This window comes from Pseudopodoces humilis, chromosome 1 (genome assembly GCF_049639895.1).
Source record: "Pseudopodoces humilis isolate 2021_Gansu_Grassland_sample_001 chromosome 1, ASM4963989v1, whole genome shotgun sequence".
Taxonomy (NCBI): Eukaryota; Metazoa; Chordata; class Aves; order Passeriformes; family Paridae; genus Pseudopodoces; species Pseudopodoces humilis.
This window is the reverse complement of record NC_142200.1, coordinates 118677490-118688701: the sequence shown is the minus strand read 5'-3', so window position 1 is coordinate 118688701 and position 11212 is coordinate 118677490. Positions and strand designations below refer to the sequence as shown.

Sequence of the window (11212 nt, the reverse complement as noted above, 5' to 3'; positions counted from 1 at the left end):
CGTCCCGCACCCCGGCGCTCCCGGCCCGGCGCTCTCAGCCCCGCTCCCTTCTTATTCCAATCCACACAACGAATTCTCCTCGTATTAGTAATTTCACCGAGACCAAATACAAAGACAGCTGCGAATGAAATCGATCCCTACAAAATATGTGTTAGCGAAGTGTTCAGTCGAAGTAGAAGTAGATATTTCCTCGTTCTTTTTTTTTTTTCTTTAATTTATAATAGTCGATAGCATATTGCTTTTTTTTCCTTTTTTTTTTACTTTTCCTTTTTTTCTTCTTCTTCTTTTTTTTCTTCTTTTTTTATTTTTTTTTTGCTTGCTTGCTTTCCTGGCGGAGAGTTTCAGCCCCGCATGGGATAGAATTAGAACATGCATAAGTACCTCGGCAAATCCAAGCTTATCGGATGCAAACAGGAGCCCCGGGCGGGCATCGAGACAGGCAGCGGGGCAAACACCCGGGCAGGGCACGCTCGTCCCCTGGCTCTCGACCTCTCGGACACTGTCTACAACCCTGGAGAGCAAAACGCTCTATGAGTCCCTGTATATTCCTAATCCTCCGCCTGCCGCTGGCTGCACCACATCTGATATCGATGTGAACACAGGCAAGAGAGTTTGTGACTGAGACTGGCTTCGTACCTCCCGCTGTCCCCGCTGTATTTGGAGTTATTTGACTTTTTTTTTTTTTTTTTTTCTTTTTGCTACTTTTACTTTCTTGAGCGGGAAGAGTTCTGAAATACTTTGAGTTTGTGTTTATAAAATGGGCACTCGGAGAAGTCATCAACTGGCTACGGGTTTCATTGTAGTCGAGGCTGATCATTATTTGACAACATTTTCATCAGAATCAATAGTTCCGATTTAACTTCATGAGATATACACTTTCAAGGAAAATAGGTTGGGAAGCCAAAATAATGGTAATAGCTGAAACATTCTCCGCCTGGAACAAAGGCTTACACTGTGTCACTGCCCTATAAAAAGTAGCACAGAAGCATTCTCCGGACCCCTTCCTGCTCGTATTAGTGAAATGTGTAATCCTTTTGAAGTGGCAAAGAGGACTCCTTGCATGATCAAAATCAACACAGTTTGTTCCCAAATGCCTAGGCACAAGAGAAATTTTTTTTTCCCCTAGAGCGCCCATTGATTTCATTGGTCTTTCCGAGCTTGAAACAGGAGTAACTGTGACCTGTAATATTTTATGACACATAAACCATAAAAGAATAATGTTAACAATGAGAGTGGGCCAAGTAGTGTGCCTGGGGGAGAAAAGGAATGTGTCTCTTGGAAAAGGAGAAAGGCAAAAGGGAGAGAGACAGAGAGAAAGAGAGAAAAAGTGAGAAAGGCAGACCAAAAAATAAAGAGGGAGAGAGAGAGAGAGAGAGGGAGGGAGGGAAGGAGGGAGGGAGGGAGGGAGGGAGGGAGGGAGGGAGGGGAGGGAGGGAGGGAGGGAGGGAGGGAGGGAGGGAGGGAGGGAGGGAGGGAGGGAGGGAGGGAGGGAGGAGGGAGGAGGAAGGGAGGAAGGGAGGAAGGGAGGAAGGGAGGAAGGGAGGAAGGGAGGAAGGGAGGAAGGAAGGAAGGAAGGAAGGAAGGAAGGAAGGAAGGAAGGGAGGAAGGAAGGAAGGGAGGAAGGGAGGAAGGGAGGAAGGGAGGAAGGAAGGAAGGAAGGAAGGAAGGAAGGAAGGAAGGAAGGATTCTCAAAATACATTACATATCTGTTTATTCATATGTTATTAATTTCATTATTTATGTAATGCTTTTTTGTGATTACCAATTTACTGTGATCTCACAGAGCTAATTACTAAAGAAAAATAAACAAGAGGTCTTGCTCCTAAGCTGACGCGGAAAACTTTCCGAAACTGCTCTTTCTCCCTTCAAAAAAAAAAAAAAAAAAAAAAAAAAAAAAAGCCAGCCCGGTGTTCTGCCTGGTTCAGGGCCCGGCCGTGCCGAGGGCAGGAGCGGCCTCCCCCAGGGCCGTCCCCAGCTCGGCGCTGCCTCCCGGGCTCTCCCGCGGGCGGCCCCGGACTCCGGCCTCGCTCGGAGCATCCCCTGCTGGGGCCTGGCCGGGAGCTCATCGCCTTCCGTGCCCGGGGTCCTCCGGCAATTCCTGGGTGGGAGGGGGCATCGCTCTGGAAAAGCAGTTTGTCGGTAAAAAGCCGCCCGAGTCTATAGCCCAAACGTGAGCTGCCATTAGAGAGTTACTAATAAATCCCTATTAAGCATGCATTTATGCAGTGATTATGTGAACTTTGGCCTTTGAAGAGTCCCAGCAATTAACGTCTATCGCATTTTGCCCAGATTTCTACTCTTTTCCCGTACAGGATGGAGAAGGGAGCACGGCTCCTCCAGCGCCTCCAGCTGCCGGGTGGCTCTCCAGTCATCCCTTTCCTCATCACTGCTGAGGAGAAAACCCCAAGCACCCCTCCCTTTTCCCCCAGACCCCCGCTTGCAAATGCCGGCTCCTTTGCGGGATGGATTTTTTTTCCCCTCGCTCCGGTACCTCTCGCAGGGGATACGCGCCTGAGCGTCGGATGCAGCGCGGGGAAGATGCCGAGTTTTTGCTGTTTCCGCAAAACAGCGGAAAGATGTTAAAATTTAGTAAAAATCTGCTGGGCAAAAAATGAGAGGAAAGTTGCCGCGGCCGGGGAGACAGCGAGAGAGAGAGGGAGAGGGATGACTCTGTAATTGTTGCCTTTATCAAGGCTGTGAGATTAACTACTGGGATTTATTCTAAAGTGACCCATCACCGAATTCATTTCTGCTTGAACTTTCGGTGAACCTGAGATTAAAGAGGGGAGAGCAGCTAAGCAGTTTGTTGTTAGCTGCCTTTTCAACAGCCCTTTCAGACTGAGTAAATATTGATCGGTTTCAATCTGATTGCCCCAGAGGAAAACACCAAAGCATCTCAATAGCCTCCAAAAGTAAACTTTAAAGGTGAACAGCAGAAATGGCCTTAAGTATGATAGGAAGATACTAAACTCCGTTTGACATTTGAATGCGATTTTTGTTGACGGGTTTTGATGAGAGGCGGGGGTTTTCTTCATTTTTTTCCCCTGAGATTCTAGACAGATTTTTTTTTTTTAATTTTAAAATGTGTAAAAAAAAATCCTTACAACACGAAGGGTAAATTACTGTCTTCATTGAAAGCACTTTGTGGGGTTTTTTTAGCGACATTTTTGTGGTAGAAACTGTAGGCTAGAGATTTTAATTTCTTTTTGCTGCATCTCTAAACCCAAAGGCTGATGGTATCGAAATAGTATTAACGCTAAATAAACGAGACAAGATGGGGAGGTTTGGAGCGTCTTTGCTTGAAATACATTATGACTGCGGGGGGGGGGGCGAATATACATACATACATATATATATATATATATATATATATGTGGATATGGAGTTTGGGCTTGGAAGGAGATGGGATTCTCTGCTCGAGAATCGCTCATCACAGATTGATGCACTGACAAGTGTCTTGTCTCTCGTATTTAGGCTGTAATTTATGGCCGCTCTTTCTAACACATTGAGTCAACACCGGTGGAATCGAGTTGTAGATCCGGATTCCAGCAATGTTTAGATCCAGATTTCGATATTGAAATGCCCTCATTGGCATGTAAATGCCACTTTAACACATCCAAGACTCTGGAAGAAGGCCATCTGTTTTGCTTTGTGGCTTTACACTAATAAACAAAAGGTAAAGTATATGGCAGGCGGGGAAATGAAAGAAATAGAGGCATCGGCGGGAGCCTTTGGAGACAGCCCTGCTCCTTTGCAGATAGCTCGGCTCTTGATATGGCCGCCGCGCCTTGCAAATCAAGGCTTGTCTCTTTTGACACCGAAGTGAAGAAAATTTCGTTGGCTCTCTGCGGATCCCGCAAAGCAAAGCCTGCGTGGGCAGAGCAGCCCCGGGAGAAGGCCGGTGGCGCTTCCCGCAGCTGGGCCGGGTGAAGGAGATGTTAGGCGTGTTTGCGTTGTAATTCAAGAGGCATCAGTGACTTGAGACATCCCCCGTCCAGCTGAGCAGGTCTCTGCTCTGTCTTGCCACCCAGGTTCTCCCCACAGAGACAACTCTCCCTTCCCGACCGCAGTTCACTTTACATTTCTTGGAATAGTTATTATATTTACCTGCAAGAGCTTTCTCTTGCACACCGAGGGGACGGTGGGGGGGCATGGAGAAAGAGGGGAGGGGACGGTGGAACGGGCTGGGGTTAACACCAAAAACACTGGGAGCCATCTCCCGCTTTGGCACCCCATCAAGCGCTGGGGATAACAGCTTGGGGTGGGAGAGAGAAGCCGGACAAGCTCAGTGCCCAGGCTAATTAAATGTGCAGTCCTTGGAGAGGGGCCTGCAGTGTGAGGAAAGACTGGCTGAAGAGAGTTTCTGCTTTTGCAGGGTGCTCTGTTTATTTAAGTGTCAGCATCCATCCCGAGGTGAAAAGGTTAGCACTTGACCCAGGAAGTTCTCCTGTTTGTGCTTCAGAATTAGATTGGGATCATAAATTCCTCCCGGTTACAGAGAATGGAGAGAAGGGCCTTATATTTTCTAAAAATAATATTATTTGAGCATAGGAGAGGAAGGAGTTTTGTGTAGGAAGTCAGATTGGGCAGCCAGAGCTCTGGCTGCCAAAACAACATAGAAGGAGTAAGGCTGTGAGACTCTTACTCCCTTTCCCCCCTTGGAAAGACTCCAGTAGGAGAAAATAAGAGAAACAAAACTGCTGAGCCCAGCCTGTGACTCAGCGCTGACGTCACGCAGAAGTAGGCAGACGAGGGCTACCTGAAAGTGGAATATATTTATTACAGACATTATAAGGACCCGTAAATCCTGCCCTGGATTCCACCACTGGTGGAATCACAGAGCCTTTCATGATTGTACAGAAAAATCAGGAGGACATTTTGCTCACACACGACAACTGATAGAACTCAGTGTACCCGCAGTACAGCAAAGCACGGTGCGTCATGCAAAGGTCTGGACACCAACCACAGAAATTATACATTCATTTGGCCATTTGTCACATTCACGAGTAGTTTGAAAAGACATCGAGTCTAAAGGAAGGTTTATATGAAAATAGGACGAGGTCTTTTGGATGGTTGTACCCCTCAGCTGAGCATAACCCAACACAGCTTTTGGGGTGGGGGGAAAAGGAGAGGGAGCAAGCACACCGGGTAAGGTTTAAAAAACCTAGTGCAATTGAAGCCTCGTTTGTCACATTTAAAGAAATAGCGCTACTTATTTGAGGTATCTGCTTGAGCTTAAGACGTTTACTTTATACAGCTGTCTACTTTACCAATATAAAAATGGATCCAGTTTGGCGAATGCACTCACCCTGCTTAACCTGATAATCGAAACATCATTCTAGAAAAATCTGTAAAAAGATAAATCTCTCGGACAAAGTATTTACAAGCAACAAACTCATTGACACGAACAAAGAATACATTAAATTAAGGGGATGAAAGTCCTGTAAGTCGTGTAAACACTTGCAATAGTGCATCTCTTTGTGAGGTTATGTACCCTATATAACCTGTCTTTCACTCAGGGAAACTCGGTGGAGCGTCCTTGCAGTGGAGGAGGGAGACCCTTACGCGTGTGCCAACACAGCTCCTCCAGCAGAAAAGGAAGGGGGAGGTGGGCCGGGCAGAAAATCCCCTGGCACCAAGGCGCCGGGACCCGGCGGAGCCGGCACCCCCGGGGCCGGGCGGCGGCGGGGGCGGCGGAGGTAGCGGGGCAGGGAGCGGCAGCTCACCGGGACCTCTCGGGGACACCGAGCGACCGAGGGACCCACATAAGGGAGCTGGACGGACGCGTGCCGAGCTGGCGGGGGCGTCGCTCCGTGCTGCCGGTCTCAGTTGGAGGCAGCGAGAGTGTCCGAGGCGGAGGAGGCGGGCGAGGCGCTGCAAGGTGAGGAGCACGACTTCTCCGACGAGTCCTCCGCCTTCTCCTCGCAGCCCGTGGGGGTGGAGGGGGAGATGGGCAGCAGCCCCTCTTTCTCCCGTTTCTTTTGCTTCATCCGCCGGTTCTGGAACCAGATCTTCACCTGCGTCTCGTTGAGCTGGAGGGAAGCGGCGATCTCCACCCGCCTGGCCCTGGTCAGGTACTTGTTGAAATGAAACTCCTTCTCCAGCTCGGTGAGCTGCTTGGTGGTGAAGTTAGTTCTGACGGTGTTGGGCTGCCCCACGAAGCCGTACTCGCCGGCCTTGCCTGCGAAGGGACATGCAGCGGTGAGTGAGCGCAAATGATTTATAGGCGATGTAATCAATGTGTCCACACCGGCTAAGCGATAGGGAGCAAGAACTTCTTAGGATAAGAGGGAAACCCCGGCAGGGTGAGTGATGGAGTGCGAGGTGCTAAACCGGAGTCAGCCTCTAGTGTCAGAGAAAACTTGATAAGTGGTTTATGAATTACCAGAAATATGACCACGGGAGAGGAGGAGAAGGGGGAGTCAGGAATAAGTGAGGAATAAGCGGCGCTGGCTTCCAGCTCCGCCGGCAGACAGCCGCGACTGCTCCCAGAGGTGCGGGCCGCCCTACCTGCCCAGCGCCCCGCGGGACGCCGCGCCTCTTTCCCCGCACCCGCGGCGGACACGGAGAGGAGCGGCCCCCGCCCCGGCCCTCCCGCCGGCCACTGACCTGTTTTGGGTGGGTTTCTTTTCACTTTCATCCAGTCGAAGGTTTGCGCCGGCGGCGAGGTCTCGGTGGAGGGGGAGCGGGAGTTTTCCCGGTGGCCAGCGTGAAGGGGAGACAGGGCATGGTTGTAGGTGCCCAGGGGCAGGCTCTGCTGCTCCTGCCCGTAAGGGGGAGGCACGTACTGAGCGGAGGCCCCCGCGTAGCTCTGGTGAGGGAGCGGGTGCTGAGCAGCGGCGGAGGAGGAGATGCTCCCCGAGTACACGGCGGGGGCACAGGGAGGGAAGCCGCCGCCCAGCTCCGCGTCCTGCCCCAGGGGGTAGGGGCCGTACGCCGGCCCGAAGCCCTGCGCGCTGTAGGTCGGGCCGCAGCCGGGGTGCGCGTAGGACACCCCCAGCCCGCCGTGGTGCTGGTAGGCGGCGGGCTGGGCCGGGGTGTGGTGGTGGTGGCGGTGGGGGCTGATGGGCACCCCGCGGCCCGCCAGGAAGCGGTCCTCTCCGCTGCAGCTGCCGGCGCTGACGGCGCAGGGCTGGAAAGTTGTAATCCCGTGATCGGGGTGGTAGGCGCGGGCGGCGCAGCCCCCCGCCTCGCCGCCGAGGACGGGGTACTCGAGGAAGGAGCTCATCCTCGCCGCGTCCCTCTGTCACGCCGCCACCGGGTCTTCAGCGTCCGGCGGGGCCGCGCCAACTTTCCCACTTCCTCCATGGGGCCGGCAGGAAAATGACACGAAGGCGCCGGCAGCGGGCAGGCACGTGGGGGGCGGCAGCCAATGGCTGCGGCGCCCGCGGGGCTTCCCCGGCTCCTGTCGCTGAGACAGCGCCGCGTCGGGGGCATTTAAACACCGAGCGCTCCGAGCGAGCGGCACCGCGGGCAGGGAGGCGGCGGCGGTGACCCCCGGGGGGGGGGGGCCGGGCCGGGCCGGGCCGGGGTGGGGGGTACATACACACACACACACACATACACACACACACACAGCATACACACAATCACACACACATACACAATCACACACACACACAATCACACACACACACAATAACACGCCCCCGCCGCGGCAGCCCCCTGGGTCTCGTCCGCCAGCTGAGAGAGGAAGGCAGGAGAGACCCGGAGGCTGCGCCCAGCCCGCGGAGCCCACCGGCCGTCCCCTCCAGGGTGAGTGCTGCTGCCAGGGTGCCCCAGCATCACCCTGCTGTCGGCGCTGTCACGCTTGCACGGGGCACCTCTGCTGCCCACCAACCCCCGGCCCCGAGGGGGGGTGGAGGGGGGAGGCGACTAGATCCAGGGCACGGGGCTAGGGATGGGGCGGAGAGAGGCAGAGACAGTACTGAGAGCATCCGCCCTTGGAACGGGAATGAGAATGGGACCGTGGATGCGCTTGGGGATTTCTGCGAGGATGGGAATTGAGATAGGGACAGGAATGAAGGTAAGGATAAGGTAGAGAATGGGCATGGGACCGAGGATATACGGATGTGGGTGGAGATGGAGACGGTAACAGTGCCGGTGCCGAGGGATCTCGCTGGTCCTGCCTGTCCCGCCGCAGTCCCAATGCCGCGCTACGCCAAGAGCTAAAGGGGCTTGTCCAGCCGCATCACCAGGCGGCCACAGACATTAGCATGGAAATGAGGGGCTTTTGGGACTGACGGCCATTGTGCTCTCCCAGGCTCACCGGCCACCCTCTGGCCTTCATCCCTGCTCCTCCCGCACCTCCGCCGGGCTCACCCTCGCCAGACCAGGGTCGGGGTAGGGAAGGAGGAGCCGGGGGCAGGAGGACGAATGATTGGATGGGGGCTCGGGGGCTCCGCAGCCCATCTGCTGCGCTCCCGCAGCGCCGCTGCCGCCCGTCCGCCCTGGGACAGGGTGGGGGGACGGCTGTCCTGGGTGCCGCAGGTCGCAGCTCGAGGGGGCGACCCGGGACAGGGGCAGAGGAGCGGAGGGAGGCGCAGGGCCCGTCGCTCCGGCCCCTTTGTCCCTGCGCTCCGTCACCCGGGTGGGCGGTGGGGAGAGGTGGCAGATGGCCAGTGGGAGAGGCGGCCCCAGGACCCCTGGGAACCGCGCTGAGAATCGACTCCAACCTACCCCTCCACAACACCGTGGGGAGGTGGGTCAAAAAATGGGTCCGTGGCCAGAGAAGGAGGGATGGTGGTGAGATGTGGGTTACGACCTCGTATTCGGTTTACGTATGCGGAGAGGGAAAGGGGAGGTAAAGGCCGGGCATCCGTCTGTCCCAGCGCACCCGGCCGTCTGCAGGCAGAAAGGACTGCACCAAAAGTCGTCAAAAGAAGTTCTGTAAAACGTCAGCCTGGGAGAAAGATGGATGGAAAGTCATGTCCCCTGACACCTGCCCCAGGAGGGGCTACCCCCTCTATTTCTGCAGGTGCCGACTCTTATGTTCCTCTGCGCTCGATTCTTTCTTGCTTTGAAATCCAAAAGGCTGGTCTACCCCGCCACCGCTGCCCGCTCACTAATACACACACCCACCCATACACGCATCCTCAAGCTCCTCCCTCCCACATGAGCTACAGCATTCTCCTAGGTGCAGAGCTCTCCTACTGCTATTAGGTCAGCCCTTATCCCACGGCATCTGCACGGCCTCTCTAGTGTCAGCCAAAACCGAAGGGCGCCTCTCTCCACCACGCGCCTATCCCGGTGCCCTCAGAATGTCTATTTGTTCTGATTTACTGCGGAGGCAGGGATGGTTAAGGGCCCTCTGGAAAGGTTCCATTTCTTAAACTGCAGGGGGGCTGAGTGGAGGACAAGAGCAACAACACTCCAGAGGCATTTATGGTATTATACTGCGCCAATCTTGGCTATGGTTACGGCTATAAACACATTTATTTCATTCTTGTGAACCAGTTGTGATAAATACTGCATAAAGCAGAGGAAAAAAACCAGCGATTAGGACTGCTTAGTAAAAGGGCTGACATCTCAGTGTTTTTTCCTTCAGAAAAAAAAAAATACTACAAGTAGATCCCTTTTATCCGTAAATTCCGATAAATCGCTTTTCTTACTGTCTCCAGCATCCTGAAATCCTTTTTTCTCTGCCTTTTTGGTGCCATTGTCTCTTGTTGCATTGTCTCTCTGGCGGGGCTTTCGGGTTTTGCTGCCCGCACTATGCATGGGAGCAGCACCATGAGAAGGGTCGGAGCAGAGAGGAGGAACACACACCACACCCTCCCTCCTCCGCGGCCGGGCGAGGGGGAGCTACTGCCCCTTCCCCCTGCCCCCAGGCCATCCCGGCCCCTCCGCGCCCCTCCGCGGCTTCGCTCCGCGTTTCCTGCCACGGAACTGAGGCTGAGGGGGCGATCCCGGCTCTTTGGGCTTTTTCGTGGGAGTGTGCCCCCGCTGTGGCCCCAGAGTTCACCCGGAGCCCCGGAGGCTGCTCCTGCTTGCTGAATTCCCCCGTTTATTTAAATGGAGTTTGCGAGAAGTTTAAACCCTGTACCACGTTTCCTTTTTCTTTATTATTTTTATATTTTTGTTTGATGCTTCTGGTTTTTGTTTGGGGTTTGTTTTTTGTTTTGTTTTTTTGGGTTTTGTTTTATTGTTTGGGGGGTTTTTTTAGTTCGTTTCGCTTTGGTTTTCTTTAAGCGTTGTCAGCATCCGGAAATCTGGGCACAAAAGAATCCCCAACATCCCCAACCTTACATGCACGTTGCGGTCCAATTTAACCCAGTGGCAGAGGAGTGAAAATGCCGGTGAGGCTGCTCGCTTTCCGCAGGGACATGGCTGGAGCAGAGGGAAGGAGGAAAACCAAGGCCGAGGTTTCACCGCGCCCGCAGCTCAGCCAAGCTGTTGTTTTAAAAGGGCAATAAAAGTGAATTATGACTAAACGCCTTCTCACTTAATGGTTTTAGACGGGGATCCCCAGCCCTGGCAAATACGTAAGAGGATTTTTATTTGTGAATGTGTTCCTGCAATTGATCTCTTTGATGACATTCTCATTCATAGAAAGAGTTTGATTTATGACTTTCGGAAGAATTGCGTTCAGCCCTTCCAGCTATAACCCACGCATCTCAGCTCCACAGCGTGTTCCAGGGCTGGGAGACAACACTGCTCGCACGGATGGACAGCAGAGCCCCGTTCACAAACCCCCAGCCAAGCCCCACTCGCTTCTGCGATGTAAGCACTCTCACTCACTCGCCAGGAGCCGCGAAGGTCCCCGCCCGGATCCCCTGGCCCCAGAGCGGCAGAGCCTCGCTGGCATCTGTTGCTCGGTTTTAGCCCAAAGGACGGGGCTCACCCTCCGCTTAGGGGTTCGGCAAGGCCGGCTGGCAGGCAATTTGGTGGAGATTTCGGAAAGCCCGTCTTTGCCGCCTCCAGCAGAAGTGGGGAGCCCGAGGAAACTGTAACTTTAAAAGTCAGGGTTTCCCCTTTACGTTATGAGTCTCACCTCTCAAGAAGGCTTACAAAGAAAAATATCTTCGGGTCTGCCCTCGCACCGCCCCCGAGAAGGATGGAGCGGGGACGCCGGTTCCTCCCTAAATACTTTTTTCTTCCCCCTGCGTTTCTGCCACCCTTTTGATTTCACAGGCACTAACTTCTCCATTTCCTCTCCTCCTAGGACTGATTTCTTGGATTACTCGGCACGTGAGAAGTAACCAACCACATT

The 11212-nt window shown here is 53.8% G+C and overlaps 1 protein-coding gene and 1 long non-coding RNA gene across 3 annotated transcripts in view; one reads left to right on the top strand and one right to left on the bottom strand.

The window, feature by feature from the left end:
- Window positions 1–4756: 4756 nt before the first annotated feature.
- Window positions 4757–7321, bottom strand: HOXA1 (homeobox A1). Its single transcript, XM_005519138.3, has 2 exons — window positions 6610–7321; window positions 4757–6181 (listed from the first exon to the last, which is right to left on the bottom strand). Exons 1-2 carry the CDS (start codon window positions 7226–7228, stop codon window positions 5826–5828), a joined length of 975 nt encoding a protein of 324 aa, XP_005519195.2. The 5' UTR covers window positions 7229–7321; the 3' UTR covers window positions 4757–5825.
- A 250-nt stretch (window positions 7322–7571) lies between these two features.
- LOC106628015 (uncharacterized) overlaps window positions 7572–11212 on the top strand; it is a 3945-nt gene continuing 304 nt past the window's right edge. The window contains exons 1-4 of one of the 2 annotated variants that reach the window (XR_001331203.2): window positions 7572–7755; window positions 8832–8977; window positions 10552–10722; window positions 11165–11212. The exon at window positions 11165–11212 is cut by the window's right edge and continues 304 nt beyond it. This is a non-coding gene — a long non-coding RNA (uncharacterized LOC106628015). The remainder of the gene's footprint in view (window positions 7756–8831; window positions 8978–10551; window positions 10723–11164) is intronic. The other variant, XR_001331202.2, reaches the window with a different exon arrangement.